Source organism: Fukomys damarensis, unplaced genomic scaffold (genome assembly GCF_012274545.1).
Source record: "Fukomys damarensis isolate Sample0158 unplaced genomic scaffold, DMR_v1.0_HiC HiC_scaffold_32, whole genome shotgun sequence".
Taxonomy (NCBI): domain Eukaryota; kingdom Metazoa; phylum Chordata; class Mammalia; order Rodentia; family Bathyergidae; genus Fukomys; species Fukomys damarensis.
This window is the reverse complement of record NW_022900944.1, coordinates 36,253,118-36,272,946: the sequence shown is the minus strand read 5'-3', so window position 1 is coordinate 36,272,946 and position 19,829 is coordinate 36,253,118. Positions and strand designations below refer to the sequence as shown.

Sequence of the window (19,829 nt, the reverse complement as noted above, 5' to 3'; positions counted from 1 at the left end):
ACTCATTCAGAAGCCAGGGACTTACTGTACATTTCTATTGTGCTCCTGCATCCCTACGACCACACCAGGAGGTCTGACCACTCATCACCTTAGATGCTTGCCGCTGCCATCTCTGGTACTCCGCCAAAGTCTCAAAGCTGACATGATAGGTCTGAGCCTGGGCTCCAGCTGAGCTGAATGCAAGGGAGTGCTGCCGGCGCTTCACTTCTTCTATCTGAATGAGGGGAGAAAACCAGAAGCACTAAAGAGAAATTCAAATCAAAAAGTAAAAGCATGGTGACAAGGCAAATAACCCACTTCTCAAAATGTCAAGGGAACTGAGCAGACATTTCTGCAAAGATGAAACAAATGGCCAATAAGCACATGAAATGATGATCAATGCCATTAGCCATCAGGGAAATCAAAGCCACAATACGATATCATTTCATATCCTCTAAGACAGTTAAAATGAAACACAAGTGTGTATAATAAGTCTTGCCAAAGCCATGTGTGGTGGCCCACGCCTGTAATCCCAGCACTTGGGAGGCTGAAGCAGGAGGATCACCAAGAGGTTGATGTCAGTCTGGGCTCTATAGTGAGACCCTATCTCAAAAAAAAAAAAAGTCTTAGCAAAGATATGGAGAAGCTAGAACTTTCATCATACTGCTGATGAAAATGTAAAATGATATTGCCACTTTGGAAAATAGCCTGGCAGTTCCTCAAAAGGTTAAACAAAGAGTCACTAGGTAACCTAGCAATTCCACTCCCACATTTACATGAAAACATACATCCACATGAATGTTACTACCAGCATTATTCATAATAGCTAAAAAAGTGGAAGTACCCCAAATGTCTACCAATGAATGCACAAAATATGGCCTATTTATAGGATAGAATATTATTTGGTCAAAATAGGAACAAAATATTGATACATACTATCATATGAATAAGTTTTGAAAACAGCTCAAGTGAAAGAAACCATCACACAGAACCATATATTTTATGATTTATTTATATGAAAAGTCAGAATTAGTAAATTTACAGAGAGAAAGTAGATTCATAGTTGCCTACGGCTGGTAAGGAAACTGAGAAAATTATAGGGTTTCTTAATTATAAAAATGTTCTGAAAATTATTGTGGCAGCAGGGTGCGGTGGTGCATACCTTAATCACAACTATTCAGGAGGCTGATTCAGGAGGATCTCAAGTTTGAGGCTAGCCAAGGCAACTTAGAAGCCTCTGTCTCAAAATAAGAACAGCTGGGGATGTAGCTCAGTGCAAAAGTTCTGGGTTCACTCCCCTGTGACAATCAATCAATCGATATTATTGTGGTGATAGTTGTGTAAGTGAACATGTAAGAGAATGCGCACCCCACACACAATGGCCCTTTCCGTCCCCCTCTCTGCACAAGCATACATTCTCTCCCTCCCCTCCTACACCCTACCAATGTCTTTCTCCCTCCCTTTTCCCTTCCCACCCCCATCTGCCAATGAGACTCACACTAACAAACCCAAGGAGTACACTGTGATCCCGATCCATCAGCTGTGCTTTTGCTCTGTCACCAGCAGCTAGAAGGCAGGATGCCAGTACACTATGTCTCCCTTACTGCAGGGGACCCTTATCAAGTTCTTTCATTGCATCTAACATCTTTCACTAGATTTGAGAAGAGGCAAGAACTTTCTCCATTCCTATTTGGGGTGATGGTGGGATCCACAGCACCAAACAACTCTTCAAAGCATCTCTTCCTGAAACACCAACTAGTCAACCTATATAGCTTTGATGAGGACACAGTCTTTTTATAGTTATGGAACCACTCATATCTTTGGCATCTTACTTTGGCATGTCATAGCTGTTAATCTTGGCAAATCAGCTAGAAATTTACAAGCTATACCGGTAAATCATTAGGTTTCTGGTGCCAACTAAAAATTGAACCAAGTGGCACAAACACAAAATACTCTCAGCAAAAAAGAATCATGTTAAAAACATTAACTAAGTTTCATAATACTCAATAGCGATATTCATGACCTAACCATTTTATTAGTAAACCACTATAATTGAACATGTCAAAACAAAGAATTTTACTGAAATGAAGAATGTCCTAGAAAAATCTTCTTTTAAATATTTTATTATTAAATATTCCACACAGAAAAGTATAGAGATTACATATGAAATATTGAGAAAGGGTTGTAAATCTCCCACTAGAAATTAATTTGTCAACTTCTCCGTAATTGTTGTATTATAAACGTTGACACTATACTGTCACATATGTGCAACTTAAATATTTATGGTAAGATGTTTCTTTTATCACTTTATACTGAGCCCCTTTATGTCTATTTTTTCCATTAAATTAGGGACTCAAATAAAATTCTGATTTTTAAAATTCATTGATTCTAAATGAACTGATGAATTTTTATAGATGAATAGTACAACCCCATGACCCCCACCAAATTTCTCTTGTGCCCCTTTGTAGTCAATCCTTTTCCTGTTAGTGATTTATTTTCTATCACTGCGTAGTTTTTTGCTTTTTTCTTAATTTCATATAAGTGAAATCACACAATAAATGGACTTTTGGATCTGTTTTTTTTTTTTTTTTTTTTTTTTTTTTTGCTTAGAGGAATGCTTTCTAGGGTTGTCCTTGTTCTTGTTATCAACTCATTCCTTTTTACTGCTAAGCAGTATTCCTTTGCATGGATATACCACTTTATCTGTTAATTCACAAGTTAATGAGTACTTGGGTTGCTTCTATTTGGGGCCATCATAAAGCTGCTATGAACATTCACTTAAAAGCTTTATAAGGACATATGGTCATCTTGGTAAATAACTAGGAGCAGAATTGCTAGGTGACCTGATAAGCATGTTTAATTTTATAAGAACAAACTGTTTTCCAAAGTAACTTCCTTCCAACAATGACATAAAATAGTCTAGTCTAGCCACATCCTTGCCAAACTTCGTACACATAAGTCTTTTAATTTTGGCCATTCCAGTGGTATGTAGTATCCCACTGTGATTTTCATTTTTATTTCTCTAATGAATAATGACGTTGGGGATCTTTGACACCTCCTTAACTCCTTTGCTAAACGTACTGGTCAAATCTTCTGCCATTCCTTACTAGGTAATTTGTCTTTTTTATTACTTAGTTACAAACGCTCTTTATATATTCTGAATACAAATCCTTTGTTACATACACTCATAAGTTTTGTATGATATTAAAATATAATTATAGTGGGGCTGGGGATTTAGCTCAATGGTTCGGTGGCCTGCCTTGCAAGCGCAAGGACCCGCGTTCAATCCCCAGTACCAAAAAAAAAATATATATATATATATAAAAAACTATAGTAATTTTCTTTTGTTACCTAACTAGTATATACTTCACCATCATTTAATAGGCAACCTTTTAAGAGTAGGTTTTAAGTATGTCTCTTACAAAGAACAAATAACATAATCTGACAATTACAATTATTATGTATTATTATTAATTTGGATTTATCTGTATTGCTACAGTTTGTGATAATTTACTACGCTGATTATTTTGCTTTTTTTCCCATTTCTTCCTGTTTTCCTTTTTTATTTTTTTGGTGATTACCTTAAAATGTTTGAATCCAAGCTCACTTCAGCAGCACACATACTAAAATGCTTAAATTCTTATCTGACAATTTTTCTAATAAAGTTTAAAATTGGTGTTTCTATTCTCCTATCCCAAGACAGTATCATTCTTTACTTACTAAGTACATCATTACATCTTGTACTCTTATTTAGGACATGATCTTAGATAAAATGCAAATTTTTAAGACATTTTATAATCTGTATTAAATTTACCACCATATTTTATCAATGTCTGCACTCATTATAGATTCTTATATTTCATACCTTCGCTTTGAATTTACTTTTCATTGTTTTCTTTTTCTTTTTTGAGATAGGATCCCTCTGTGTAGTTAAGGCTGGCCTTGAACTCACTACATAGCTTGGGCTGGCTTTGAACTTGTGGTGATCCTCCTGCCTCAGCCTCCCAAGTGCTGGGGGATTATAGGCATGTGAGACCACAACTGGCATAGTTCTTTCAATGAGAATATATTAGCTTAACTGTTGTATAGAAAAATTTGGGGTTTTTTTCTTGACTTTTGTAAGATAATTTGTCTGGTATATATACGTTGACATTTTTTCAGCAACTTTGTAGACAATCTTCTAGTAAATATTTTTGATAGAACAATTGCTGTAAATCTGCTATTCCTTTATAGATAATCTTTTACTCTCTCGAGTGTTTTGTTGTCTGGAAGCATTTTGTTTTGCATTGTGTTGTATTGTATTTCATTTTCTTTTGTTTTGACAAGGCTTTTTTTTTTTTTTTTTTTTTTTTGGTACTGGGGGTCTAACTCAGTACCTTGCGCTTGTGAGGCAGGTATGGCACCACTGAGCTAAATCCATGGTCCATCACTTTCTTTTGTTTTGAAACAGAGTCTTGCTTCATGACCCAGGCTGGCTTCAATGGCCCAGCTATCCTCCTACCTTAGCCTCCCAAGTAGCTGAGACATAGCATACACCACTGCATCTGGCTTTCTGTGGAAAATTTTATGATTTTCTCCTGTCCTTTATATTCTGCAATGTATCTACATATAGATTTATTTTTTATATCCCCTACTCAGTACTCAGTATACTTTTTATCTGGACATTCACGTGTGTTTGCATTTCTAGAAAAAAATTCAAATATTTTTTTACCTATTGCTTGTCCTTTCTCTTCTCTGCTATTATTATTAGGTTTATACCACAGCTTTTATAAAAGGCTTTTATCTTTTCTGTGGGATAGAGATAGGAGTACTGAGGATTAACCCAGGATGTCACACATGCTAGGCACCTGCTCTACCAGAGATATGCTCCAACCCTTTTGTGTGCATGTATGTATGTATTTGTGTGCATGCGTGTGTGTGTGTGTGTATACAAAACGCTATTATTATTAGGTTTATACCACAGCTTTTATAAAAGGCTTTTATCTTTTCTGTGGGATAGAGATAGGAGTACTGAGGATTAACCCAGGATGTCACACATGCTAGGCACCTGCTCTACCAGAGATATGCTCCAACCCTTTTGTGTGCATGTATGTATGTATTTGTGTGCATGCGTGTGTGTGTGTGTGTATACAAAACACTATATATATATATATATACATATAATATTATATATATAATTATATAATTTTTTGTTTTGTTTTTTTTTTTGACACAGGATCTCACTATGTAGTTGAGTCTGACCTGGAACAACTCACTATGTAGCCCAGGCTGGTCTCAAACTCACAGCAATCCTCCTGCCTCAGCCTCCCGAGTGCTGGGATTACAGGCCACCACACCTGGCAACCCTTTTGTATTTTTGAGACAATGTCTTGCTAAGTTGCCCAGCCTGTCTCAGACGCTTAGTATAGATATTCATCACTATACTTAGCTATTTTATCTGTGAAATTCCTCGGTACATCAGTTAATTATATCCAGCCATAAAACAATGGCTTAAAAAAATGGAGAAGTCAGTCCAGGCCTGGTACGGCAGCTCTATAACGCCATCAGGAACTCAGGCTTCTTTCCAAACAGCCGCACTCTCCTCATGCTTGACAACTCAGTCACCACACAGCTGCACCACCTCCAAAGCGGAGGGAATCAAAGGAAGGCAAAGGAAGGCAAATAGTCAAGACATCCACCCATGCCGGACCCCTTTCCACCTGCCTCAGTACTGGGAATTGAACCCTTCAGCCTTCCAGACTACTGGGATTACAGGCATGTGTCACCATACCTCACTACCTGCCCTATTTTAATGTGCTTTTCCAGAAGTCCCACCTTGAAACTTCTGTTGTATCTCACTAGCCTCTATAACACAGGGTGGGAGATACATTGTTTAAATAATTTTTTTAGTAATACATGTTTACAGTACACAATTATTACATTCATTACTGGGAGTGGGTACTTGTAAAAGACTTTTTTTTTCAGTTTTTACTTTTTTGTGTTTGTAGTATATCATGATCACATTCCTTGTGGGGAGCTGGAACATACTCATAACATATCATAGTTCCTTTTTTATCCTCTTGACCCTCCCTCCTTCCCTGGGAGATACAGTTTTTGCTCCTTGGCATATTGCCAGGCTAAGCAAAATTCTGTTCTACTAGCAAGAGAAAGAAGGGCCAAAAATTCCTTTACTGTTACTCAGTTCTCTGTCTTATCCAGAGTTTTTCCACCTATTAAGCTGGTGTTTTGCTTTAATATGTAGTGTTTGCAATACTAAGGATTGAATTCAGGGCCTTCATATTGAGTTATATCCCCGCTCCTTTTTATTTCTTAGTTTGAGACATAAAACACTTAAATTGTCCTGGCTGGGCTTAAAGTTGGAATACTCTTGCCACAGCCTTCAGAAGTTCTGGGGTTACAGGTATAAGCCACCGTATCTGATTGCCTACTTAAATTTTAAATTTTAGTAACTATTCTGGACTTGAACTCACACAGCCCACCCTGGCCTCAAACTTGCAGCAATCCTCCTGCCTAAACCTCCCAAGTGCTAGGATTACAGGCATGTGCCACCACACCTGGCTCATTTCCAGTGTTCTAATTCATTTATTCATAGCTGGATACAATATTTTTATTTCAGAAATTTTCTTATTCAGAATTTTTTTTTCCTTTTTCGTTTTTTATTCTATCTTGAAATTCCCAAACACATTTATTTCCCTTTTTTTCGGTACAGGGGATCAAACTCAGGACCTTGCACTTGCAAGGCAGGTAGTGACACTACTGAGCTAAATCCCTTAGACCTCCAACTCTTTTTAAGGTGTTTATTTCCATTTCACTCTGAAGTGTGCTAATCTGATTACTGAGTTTGTGAATGGATATTTTCTCTAAAATAAAATTTCTGTGTTTCTGCTGAATTTCGTTTAGAGGTTCTAAATAGGAAGTTCATCTTCTCTTTCTTGCTCTATTTTCTGCTTCCTTTCTACAAATTTCCAACTTTGTCCTCACTCACTTCTTCCCTCTCAAGCAATTTTACATTTTTTAAACTGTCATTCAGCCTCTAAGACAAGAACCAGGTTTCATACTGGCAGTGGTGGGTCCTTGTTTCATATTTGATACCGGAGATTGAGCCTGGCCCAGATCACCCATAAAGAGCAGAGAACTTGCAGACCCAGACATTTACAAGAGCTTCCTTTACAAGGCCTTCCCAACCTAGTACACAGCAGGCCTATAGATTCAGACCTACTAAGCACTTTACAGTTCTAAACTCAACTATGTTTTTTCAGATTTTACCTTTTTAATACATGGATTTTCTCTATATTACTGTGTATTTGGATCAGATTGAATGTTTCAGAGTATGACTTGATTTTTTTTTTCTTTTTTTTTGGTACTAGGGATAGAATTCGGGTCCTTGCACTTGCGAGGCAGGCAGTGGAACCACTGAGCTAAATCCCCCCCCGACCTTTTTTTTTCAGAGTATGACTTTACAAGGCTGTTTTGTCTGGAAATCCTCTTAAATTCACATTGGTTAGATTTCTGTAAACATCAACATATCTGTTTATGGTTCTCTGTAACTCTGTTTGTGTAATTAGCAAATGAACTCCTTTTCTGGAAGGTGAAATCCCCTAGGACAGATGCAAGAAGTAGGCACCTTTGTCTCTGAATTTTATTCTAATGGGGGGAAAAAAAGAAATGGGAAAGAATTTTGTTGATGGATGTTGGCAGCTACTTCTAATTTCCAAAGGCATCTTCTAATGGCCCACACCCCCACCCCCGGTTACTCTTGGTGCTGGTCAACAAGGGCATCTCATGCACATCAGTAGAGCAGGCGTGCCCTCAACAGATTGTTCTTTAGCAGGATTTGGGGGAATGGATAGCCTCTGAACCTCTTAGAGAATCTCTGATACAATCTTTAATGATTGGCTTGTTTGAAAAGATTCAAAAGTCTATAAAAAGCTATGTGGTATTTTTTTTTTCTTCAGTGCTTGAGGCTGAATCCAGGGTCTTGCACTTGCTAGCTAGCAAAGTCCCCTACATTGAGCTATATTCCAAGCCTTTAATTTTCTTAATGATCAAATAAAATAATAATTCATCTTTGTGAGTCTTACCTTTCCCCCAACCAGAGGCAAAATGTGCATCTTTCCAGTTTGACAGTCCTTCACCGAGGAAACGATAAGGCAGGTACCACAGAGAACAACTAGGCGTTCAGCCCACTTATGCAGCTGGGTCTTTCCCTTGCGTACATTATAGATACCAGACAGCAGGATTCGATCCAGATGATCCATCTGGCATGGTTTTTCTGAAAAGAAAACAGTACTTCAGAATCTACCATTAAAATAGTATAATACAAAAAGGGGGGAAAAAACGTATTACGTGCCAACATTCAGCACCTTATTTATAGATCTAAGTATCCAAAGCAATATGGATATCACAAAATTAGATTTCAGTCCTAAAATACCTATCACTGAATTTATATAGTGGAAATACATATGAATTTCAGCCTACAGAGCAAGACTTTACCTTGGATGCCACTGTTAACCCTTTACCAAATAGCTATCCCTTGCCAAGGCAGGCAGTCTCCAGCAGAAGGATTAAGATTAGGAACTTTGGAGTCAGTCACATTTTAGCAAAACTAAAAAGTATAGGCTGGAAAAACTCCAGCCACAAATATAGCATCCAAAGGATTATATATTCAGAATATTTATAGAAGTCCTTTAGATCAATTTTTAAAAAGAAACAAAAATACCAATGGGTAATTCAAAGTAGAAGAGACCTGAAAGTCCAATGGAAATATAAGCAATTCTCAGTCACACTAAGTAATCAGGGAAACAAAAATGAAAACAATAAGACCATCACTTCATGCATCAGATTAATTAAGATTGAACATGTTCCCATTGACCTGTATCACTGGTGGTACATGCATGACTATCCAATCAGGCCCTTGTACTACTTGATGGGACTTGTCCCATTCCACCCAACAGGACAGTCATGCAGGTATCACAGGTGGTTCAGAGCCACCTGGCAGCAAGGCATAAAAATAATGGCCCCTTGGATGAGCATGTCAAAAAGCCTAGCTGGGCATGATAGTACAAACCTGTAACTCCAGCTACTCAAGAGGACTGTGAGTTTCAGGCTAGCCTGGGCAACTTAACAAGGCCATGTCTCAAAATAAAATAAAAACAGCTGGGGATGTAGCGCAGTAGAAGAGTGCCCCTGGGTTTAATCCCCGGAACCACATACATACATACATATGAGCCTAATGATACTGAAAGGTAATACTGTGGGTAAATGGGTATTCTGATATAATAATAAAAAATAAAAGTGTTCTGCAATTATAACTAGTATAGTAATATTTTAAATGTGAACATTCTATGACCCAGTAAATTCAGAAATCAACTCTGAAGAAACACAGGTGCACCCAAGAGCCACTTTTATTGGACTGTTGTTTGTTAACAACCTCAAACCCAGAAACACTGTATATGTTTATCAACTGAGAAATAGTTAAACAGACTTTCATAATATCAATACAATGTAACTTAAAGAAATGCACCCCCCCAAAAAAAAGAAATGCACCCAAGACATAGTTCTATAAATGCTAATAAAGAAAAATCTGTAGGACATACAATCAATCAGGTAAAAAAAGCATGCAGCCCCAAACTGATACCATATATATAAATATCTATGTAAATAAAATACATACATTTCTTTTTACCAAGGATTGAACCCAGGACCTCAGGCATGCTAGGCAAGCATTTTACGACTAAAATACATCTCCAGCCCCAAATACAAATATAGACTGTATAGGAATAAAGTTAGAAAAATCCTGTAGAGGTACATCCAAATTGATAGTAGTGATTACCTACAAGGCAGTTAACGGTTTTGGAGGATGACTATAATAAATCAAAATACTACAGAGAGTGATAGTATATTCCATTTGTATAATTAAATACAATATTTTAAAAGGAAAATAATTACAAATATGAAATATGCATATAAAACAAGACTAGGATTGCCTATACTTCTTAGTGGTAAAGTGCTGCTTACCACACACAAAGCCCTGGGCTTAATCTTCAGTAAACCAAGGGAAAAAAAAAGATACGCTAATACTAAAAAAATACATAATCATAAAATAAATTGTATTGGGATGGTTGGATGTTTTTCTATATCACTCCTCAATTTTAACAAAGAAGTTTAAAATATGCAAATTAACATTAGAAGGCTTTTGTTGGTGGTGGTGGTTTTTTTTTTTTTTTTTTTTTTTTTTAAAAATTTACAAACCTGCCAGGCACAGTGGGGCACACTGGTAATCCCAGCACTCCGGGAGGCTGAGGAAGGGTGATCTGAAGTTCAAATCCAGTCTGAGTAACTTAGCAAGACACTGTTTCAAAATAAAAAACAAAAGCCGGGCATGGTGTAACATGCCTGTAATCCCAGCACTGAAGAGGCTGAGACAGGAGGGTCCCTGTGAGTTTGAGACCAGCCTGGGCTACATAGTAAGTTCCAGGTCAGTCTCAACTACATAGTGAGACCCTATCGCAAAATAAATAAATAAATACATAAATAAATAAATAAATAAACGCATACATAAATAAACCAAAATAAAAAACAAAAAAGGGATGAGGATGTAGCTCAGTGCAAAGGAAGGAAGGAAGGAAGGAAGGAAGGAGGAAAGGAAGGAAGAAAGCTTGATGTTGGCAAAGGTATAAGGAAACAAGTTTTCTCAGATTCTACTGAAAGTGAATACTTTCTTAGTTGTGTAATTTAGGAATTTTTACTTAAAATTTAAAATGTATATGACGACTCAAAAATTCTGTTAAAAATGTCTTCCTCCCTCAAACTTAAGGGTTAGAAACTCCCCTGACTTTTGAAATATCTTTTTGGGAGTGTTTTGGATTTTTTTTTTTTCTTTTGAGACAAGGTCTCACTGTGTAGCTCAGTTTTACCTCAAACTCAAGATCCTCTTGCCTCAGTCTCCCTAGTGCTTGTGTTACAGGCATGTGACTACACACTCAGCTTCTCTGTTCTCTTTATATTTTTGCTACTTGTGCAAAACGACACCAATGTATTAATTACAGTAGGTTAACCTACCAGGGCAAACAAGAAGACATAACAGACATTTAATTCTGTCCAGGTGGGCATTCTGGGAAACTCAGGTTGACATGACAGCGGTTCTGCCACTTTCAACACTTGATCTTAAACACTGCTCTGGTTATTACCATCCTAGAAGCAAAGTGCACTCAGAAGCATGAGTGCAACACTTAGGACCTGGGTGCAGAAATGGCACTCATCAATTCCACTTCATTTCACAAGGAAAACAACTCCAAGACAGGCTGGGAGGTGAGATGGAGCTACCATTGTGTTACAATGAAAGAAAGAACAGATTTGGATGGACAGCTGAAGTGCCACATAGCTAAACAATATGGCTGAAATTGAACTTTAAATGAATTGAAACATACTATGTGATTCTTTTGTGACTGGATTTTCTTATCTGTACTTATGTTCTTTAAACAAAGCTGTTTTAAACAATGTGTGCAGATAATGTGGTACAAGAAACACTCAGGTGGAGAGTCATGCTGCCTAAGCTATACAGTCCGGGAACTATGATCTCCCTCACAAAATCATACTCTCTAGACTCCTTTTTCACAAAATAAGGGGGTTGATTAATGCACTCCCAGTTCCCGTGACTGATTATGCTACCCACTCAACTTTACCTAAAAAATCTTATTTCCATGGCTTTTACATCATAAATTTGTACTGAGAGTCATCCCACTCCTCCCCCAGCAATCTCTCTCCAGCCCAAATGATAACTAGTATTTGCATAAAGGCTGTGTGGGATACTGGGTATGTTTTATAACCACAGAATACCACACTGACTGGTTTGAACTTAGGCCCTCATGACAATGGCCTCATTAACACTACATTCTAACTAAACTGACTCACCAAAGATTCTACACATAAAATACTGAAAGCTGGTTACTAAGCTATTTTCTTCAAGAAAACACTTCAAAAGAACCTTTCCTGTTGTTAACTGTGGTTGTCTGTAGCATCAGGAACTGAAAAAGGTGAGTGAAGCATAACTTTTTATAATTTTTGTTTGTTTGTTTTTAAGACAGGATCTCACTATGTAATTAGGTGGCCTTAAACTCACTATGTAGCCCAGGGCGGTCTCCAACATGTGGTGATCCTCCTGCATTAGCCTCCCAAGTGCTGGGATTACAGGTGTACAGGTTTTAAGGACACTTCAATACATTCATTGATATTCCTCCCTTCAAAAGTTGCTGCCCAATTTTCCTTCTCCTCACTGTAGTGTGGGCAGTATGTGGTGACTCATTTGATAAAAAAGAGTGGTGAAAATGATGGTAACTGTTATAAGACACCGAGCCCTCCATGTTTGCATGCATTTGCGTGTACAAGGTAAGATCAATTCTTAAATTTAAATTTTAAAAAAATTATTATAGTAAAAGACAAACTGCCATTAATCCCACTCAAAACTACTCTTCCCTGCTTCAAACACACGTCCCATCATTCTTGTCATTTTCTGAGTGCCAGCAAATGGAAAGGCAGGCTCACAAAAGTCTTACAGTGTCCTCATCCACTTTATTCACTGGATCTGGCATCTTGGAACTTCTGGCTTTCCCCCACAGTCAAAATGACCATAAATGGTAAACATTTTGGACCAATTAGTAGACTGGGGTAGCCACGACAGCATAAGCGAATTTACTCACAGAAGAGGACTTTCCAGAACTGCTTCAGAGAATGGCCAAGAACAAAAGGATGTGTATTCAAAACCAAGAGAGTGTTTTGATGGGGATTGATGTATATTTTATTGTAATTTTTTAAAAATTTAAACATTTACCCTATTTTTCAATCACACCTCTATGCGTGTATGTCTTATCACTAGAAGAGGCTAGCTGCCGTGCTGTGAAATTAATAGCCCTATGGACAGGTTCACGGGACAAGGAGCTAATATTTCTGCCAATGGCTAGTGAGGAATTGAGGCCTTTAATCAACAACCATGTGAGACACACTGAAAGCGAATCTTCCAGCCTTAGTCAAGCCTTCAGAAATCTACACTCTCATGAGACCCAAGCCTGAACCATCCAGCTAAAATGCTCCTAGATTTCCAAACCACAGAAACTGCAAAATAAATATTTATTATCACTTTAAATCACTAAGTTTTGAGACAATTTTTTTCAGAGGCAATAGATATTTTGCCTATCTATACCTACCTACTTTTTTTTTTAACCTTTTAGTTTTAGTAACCAGATGCACATATCACCTGTTTTCAAAAATAATTTAAAACCTATTTCCTGAACCTAATTTTCTCATTCAAATTATGTTAGGTTCTCTAACTTAACACAGCTCATTTTCTGGAAAGGTTCCCTAACATTTCCCACCATCACTAAATATAAGGACTATAAACTGATATTCTTTTAGACTCTACTGAAATTATCCAAAGGGTATAAGATTCTGGTCGTGGTATAATTTATAAAGGGTGTTAGAAAATTAGTGGCATCAGAGCCAACCATCATGCAATATATGTGTATACAAAAGAAATCTCAATAAATACAAAGTAGTTTATTGGCACTTAAGGCTCAACTTTCATTCTAGAATGAAAATGTATAATGAAAAACTCAGGATCAACCAGTTAAGGAGCACGTTACTGTTCCAAGTTTTTTTCTTTTAGCCAAGTTTTATAGCAATACATGGGTTATATTTAGCTCAGTGGTGCCACAGCTGCCTTGCAGGTACAAGGTCTAAATTCTATGTCTGATAACCCCCCCAAATTTATTTTATACAAATAAAATAAAATAGCAACATACTATATATTTATGTATACACACATTTTTGTACCTTCCTTTTTCACTTAACTGACAATGAAGATTACCTCATTTCACTTCTAGAAAAAAAAAATCAGTATTCTACTATGCTGTATAACTTGTATAATTTTAATATGGTACTTCAAAGTCTGGTTCAGAGAGGTAGGTACTACTGGGTTTTAATTAAATATGTTTTTATAGAACAAGAAAAAACTTGCTCCAACATTTCAACTAATGATGAGAATATAGTTGTAATAACATTAAACAATATCATCATCAGCAGGTCAGAGATCTAGCTCAGTGGTGCTTCACAAGCACAAGATCCTGAGTTTGATCCCCAGGACCAAAAAAATAGTATAAATATAACCTGCAAAACTGATCTAAGAAATAAAGAATTTATACACTACTTTTGGACTCCAGTATGCTTATTTTTGGGGGTTTTTTTTGGGGGGGGTACCAGGGATTGAACTCAGGTCCTTGCGCTTGCAAGGCAGGCCACCAAACCGCTGACTTAAATCCCTGGCCCTGGACTCCAGTATGTTTAAGAAACTCATATTTACATTTCCTGACAAAAATCCTGAAAAGGCTCATCAAATCACAGCACAATTTCTTATGCCCTCTTCCCTCACCTAAATGGAATATACATTATGCTTCTGAGATAGAAATAATATCAAATAAGCAATGCTATTTTTCTTCCTACAGTAATCTATTTGCTACATAGAAAATCCTTAGCTAGTTTCCTCAAATATTACTAAACCTCATACTGCTCTAAGAAATAAACACAAAAATTACTTAGATTTTAGTCACAATAATCCTCAACACATAAATTTGTTTCCAGAATAACTTCAAAATGTATATCTTCCTTGGATTCAATTCTCAAAAGCTGATATACAGGAAAGGTGCAGATCAGTACAACGAACCATAAAAATAAGAAAGTAACAGACCATATATTAATATGTTCTGGCCAAAGGTAAACAAGAAAAAAAAAAGTCTCATACTATGATCTTCGCACAGGAATGAAAGGAAATGAAAACAACATTCGCAAAGACAGATCTTAATGGAAATTAAATAAAGTGAAACTACTGGAACTATAACTCATAAAATACTGCTGTGACAAAAATTATAAATATTTTGTAAAGTGCATTTAATAAAACAGGCTTTCTGTATTTTATAAAGAACTGAATCAAGTAGTATACATGCTGAGCATGGCAGTGCATACCTGTAACCCTAACTGTCTGGCAATATAAAACAGGAGAATTATGAGTTCAACCCCAGCACAAACTATGTAGCAACTTAGTAAGACCCTGTCTCAAAAATAAAAAAATAAAAACAGGGCCAAAGATTTAGCTCAGTGGTGCCATGCCTGCCTACCTTGTAAGCACAAACCTTAAGGTCTATCCCCAGTAACCAAAAAAACAAATTTTTAAAAATAAAAATAAAAACAATAATGGGCTGGGAAAGCTGGGGATTTAGCTCAGTGGTGTCACCCCGTGCCTCCCACTGTAAGGTCCTGAGTTCAATCCCTGGGAATGAAAAGGGGGTGGGGGGATGGGAATGTAGCTCAATGCAAAGGCTCTGAGTTCAAGCCTAGTGCCCCACCCCACAAAATGTAGTAGTATATGGAGCCAAGCACCATGGTTCCCACCTATAAATCCCAATAGCTCAAGACCCTAAGGCAAGAGGATTTCAAGTTAAAGGCTAGCCTGGCCAGTTCAGCTACTCAAACTAAAAAATAAATGGCTGAAAAGGGATGAAGATGAGGCTCAGTGGTGGAATGCTTCAGGCCTCCATCCCTGATACCAAAAAACAAACAAACACACACAGTAATCAAGTCAGTAAGGAATGAGAACAGGCGATCTTAGCACATAGTTCTGCATACATAAAACTCATAATTTACCCATCCTAGAGCAACTGTTTGGAAATGTGCCATATTAATTCAAACTGTTACATATCAAATGGCTGTCGCTTACTAGTTACACAATATTGAACAAGTTATTTAACTTCTCTCTGCTTCAGTTTTCTCATCTGTAAAGCAGAGCAGTAACTCCTATAGAATAAGGAGCTATAATGAGGAAGTGAGATAATTCATAATCATAAAAACATACAGTAAGTTCTCACTGAATGCTACTTAGTACTGTAGTGATAGTAGGCTATATATAATTAGAAAATTACATTTATAAAAAAATCTCATTTCATTAAGTCTAAGTTTATTGATGAAGAAATTAGGTGAAAAACAATTTGGGGGAATACATAAAACAGTAAAAAATTCAAGATTTAAAAGTCCATAAATATACCAATACACAAATTTCATATTCATCAAATGTAAGTAATATATAATAATCACTACTTAATGCTCAACATTATTGAACTACAGTAGCACCTTGGTTCACAAACTCAATCCTCTCCACAATTCTAGTCTCAGACTGAACTAGACAAACACCAAATCAAATTTCCCCATAAGTGCAACATTACACCTAACCATTAAATTTGATTCAGTTCTCATTCAACTCACTTTGCGACCAGAAGTGTGGAAAGAATCAAGTTCATGAACCAAAGTACTACTGTATTCAAAAGTTTACACTTTACCAGGAGCTTCAAAAATAATCGATATTGAAGCATGAGCTGATGATGATTCTGGCAAAGGTATAAGAACAATTGTAGTAAATGAGAAAAACAAAATTATGAAAAGAACAAAATTAAAAAGGAAGATATTTGTGTTAATACTTTTACTTTGTGGAAATAGAGGACTGAACATAGGACCCGCACAATGAGCTACACCTCCAGCTTTTTTTTTATTTTTTGAGAGGGTCTCACTAAGTTGTTAAAATTGACCAGGCTGGGCTCCAACCTGCAATCTTCCTGCCTAGGCCTCCCAAAGTGCTAAGATTACAGGTATGCACAACCACACCAGACTTAGTACTTCTAAATCTTCCCTCAATCCTTCAGCTGTTTTTATTATAGTTTGGTTTTTTTTCAGGATATGAGTTAACTAGATTAAAAACTGCTTTTGATAAAATACTTTTCAAATGCTAAAGGTATTTACGCATGGTGGCACATGCCTGTGATCCCAGTGCTCAAGAGGCTGAGGCAGGAGGATCTCCATGAGTTGGAGGACAGCATAGGCTAGTGAGCTCAAGGAGAGCCTAGAATATACAGCAAATCCCTGCCCCCCCAAAACAAAATAAAACAACAACAAAGAAAAGCTAACGGCAAACAAAAGCACAAGTAATCAAACTTAAAAATAGTAAAATATTCACAAAACCACTGATAAATTCTTACCACCATAAAATCGAATCATACAGCCAAGGTCAGGATTTGTAGCCTCCTCCTGTATGCGCACAGGATCATCAAATCCCAGCCTGGATAAGTAATCATAAACAATCTGAAGAGGTCGTTCAGTAGGTTCCAGTCTCCTGCTTACACGATTCAAAAGAAAAATATTTGGTAAGTAACAAAAATGTTTCATTTAATTTTTAAATTTTATTTCTATATCAAATTTTCTTTAATAGCACAAGATACAACTAGTCTAACCAGGTGACTTTCAAAGAATTGGGTCACAGATCCCTTTATACTTTGTTATTGATTCACTGTGTTTGCTTGTTTGGTAACACAGGGATCGAACTTGGGTCCTTGTGTTTGCAAGGCAGGCAGAGGAACCACTGAGCTAAATCACTAGCCCTTTATACTTTGTTATTATCGTTGTTGCTATTGTTTTGAGACAACAGTCTTGGTATGTAACTCAGGCTGGCCCCAAAATTGCTATAGACTCAAACTCACAATCCTCATGCCTCAACCTCTCAAGTGCTGGGGTGGCAGTATGTGCCACCATACCTAGCCCCTTTATATTCTTTGAGGGCCCCAAAGAGCTTCTGTTTAGTTGGATTATATCTCATGATATCTACTAAATTAAAATTAAGAATTCCTAGATTTATTGCCTTAAAATGACAATAAACTCATGGTAGGTTAACATAAAAAAAATTTTTTTTGGAGACAGGGTCTCACTATGTAGATGACACTGACCTGGAACTCACTATGTAGCCCAGGCTAGTCTCAAACTCACAGTGATCCTCCTGCCTCAGCCTCCCGAGTGCTGGGATTACAGGCGTGCACCACTAACATAAATATTTTTAAATGTTTTCAAAAATAAAATTTAATAAGTGGCACTGTTACATCTTTGTATTTTATTTCATTGAAGACAGCTGGATTCTCAAATCTGCTCATGTAGTGTATTCACTATGTTGAGACCTCATGCAATGCAGTCCAGAAAGCTTCAATGCATACTCAAGAGGAAATGGAAATGAAAAAGAAAATTAATTTGTTATAATAAAATAATTTTGACTTCATCTCTTTAAAGAATTTCAGGATGGGGAAAAGCACTGCAGAAACATCTCAAGGTCCTTTGAGAACCTCTGGTCTAAACTTAAATGCAATGGAATTATGGAGGTTATATTTTTAAAGGATTATACTTGGCCAAAAATGATTTCATATAAGCTACACACACAAATACAAAAGTAGACTGAGGTTCTCTACTCTGCCCCAGGCACTATAAATTTCCACTGGCTTCACAGATTATACCTCCATAAAAACTAGCAATGAGCAGGTTGATGGTACACACCTATAATCCTAGCACTTGAGAGGCTGAGGCAGGAAGACTGAGAATTCAAGGACAGCCTGGGCTTTATATGGAATTCAAAGCCTTTCTGGCTAACACAAGACCCAGTCTCAAACACGCACACAAACACAAAAAAGCTAGGTCCGAACAACCCCAAATTTCCCAAAGATCATTCTACCACATAATCCTGACTAAATGCTGTGGTAAAACCAGAATGTCTAGTAATCATTTACAGCCTCCTGGTGACACTGTAGCTTGCATCAAATGACTTAAAATACTAATGTGGGGGGGGGTTAGTATTGGGGACTGAACTCAGGATTTTCACAGTGAGTATTTCTGGTCCCTGGTACCACTGATTTTATAGCAAACAGACTTAAAACTACCCTTTTTCTGGTGGGGGGGCAGTACTAGAGATTAAATCCAGGGTCTTCACAATGAGCTATACCCCTAGCCCTTTTTTATTTTGAGACAGGGTCTTGCAAAGTCACTAAAGTGCCCAGGCTGAGCTCAAACTTGTGATCCTCCTGCCTCAACCTGCCAGAGTGCTAGAATTACAGCAATGCACCACCACATCTGGCTTTAACCTTTTTTTTAATGGAACTGGGATTGGGATTGAACCCAGGGCCTTCACTGAAAAATATTTTATAAACAAAAATTGTCAGTATGTGTGTGTGGAGTCAAGGGTTTTCAGCAGTCATCATAGTGATACGTGTCTTTTACAGTGCTGTATCAGAAAGCAAGACGTAATAAATACAACGGTTAAGGATATGGGTTCCAAATGTCAGAGCGCCAGGATCTGAGTCTTATTTCTGCCACTTACCAACTGCATGCCCCTGTATGTTATTTAACCTTGTTTGCATTACTATAATGAGAACAATGATAAAAACCTAACTCATAGAGTTGACATTAAATTTATTTATTAACAAGATATAACATGTAAATTACTTAGTAAAGTATTTTGCATATAATAAATATTCAGTAACATGTTGACAATTATGATTCCAAAAAAAATTTAGGATTGTAATTATATTTTAATTAGAATAAAAACAGTATTTTCCTCACCTAAAACAACCCAAAAGCAAGTATTATAGAAAAGCCTATGCATGAAGAAAATTAAAAGGAGGGCCAGGGATTTAGCAGTGGTCCTGCTGCCTGCCTCACAAGCACAAGGACCCAAGTTTGATCCCCGGTACCAAAAAACAAAAACAACAGAATAGAAACATTACTAACCCATAACCAAAGAAAATAAAATCTCAAAAAGGCCTATAAGAATGATAGGCATTATCCCAGCTCAATGGTATAATTTTTCTGAGAAAGATGCAAGAAAGATTTCTAGGGCTGGGAATTTAGCTCAGTGGCTCCTCCACCTGCCTCACAAGCGCAAGGTCCCAAGTTCGATCCCTGATACCAAAAAAAAAAAAAAAAAAAAAAAAAAGAAAAAATCC

General features: G+C 37.0%; 1 protein-coding gene across 1 annotated transcript in view; it reads right to left on the bottom strand.

Moving 5' to 3' along the window:
* Positions 1–19,829, bottom strand: part of Phlpp2 (PH domain and leucine rich repeat protein phosphatase 2) — a 66,464-nt gene that overhangs the window by 31,890 nt on the left and 14,745 nt on the right. The window contains exons 3-5 of the mRNA XM_010644467.3: positions 17,052–17,185; positions 8,061–8,251; positions 89–214 (exon numbers count right to left, since the gene is read on the bottom strand). Coding sequence (XP_010642769.1) covers positions 89–214; positions 8,061–8,251; positions 17,052–17,185 — 451 coding nt within the window. The remainder of the gene's footprint in view (positions 1–88; positions 215–8,060; positions 8,252–17,051; positions 17,186–19,829) is intronic.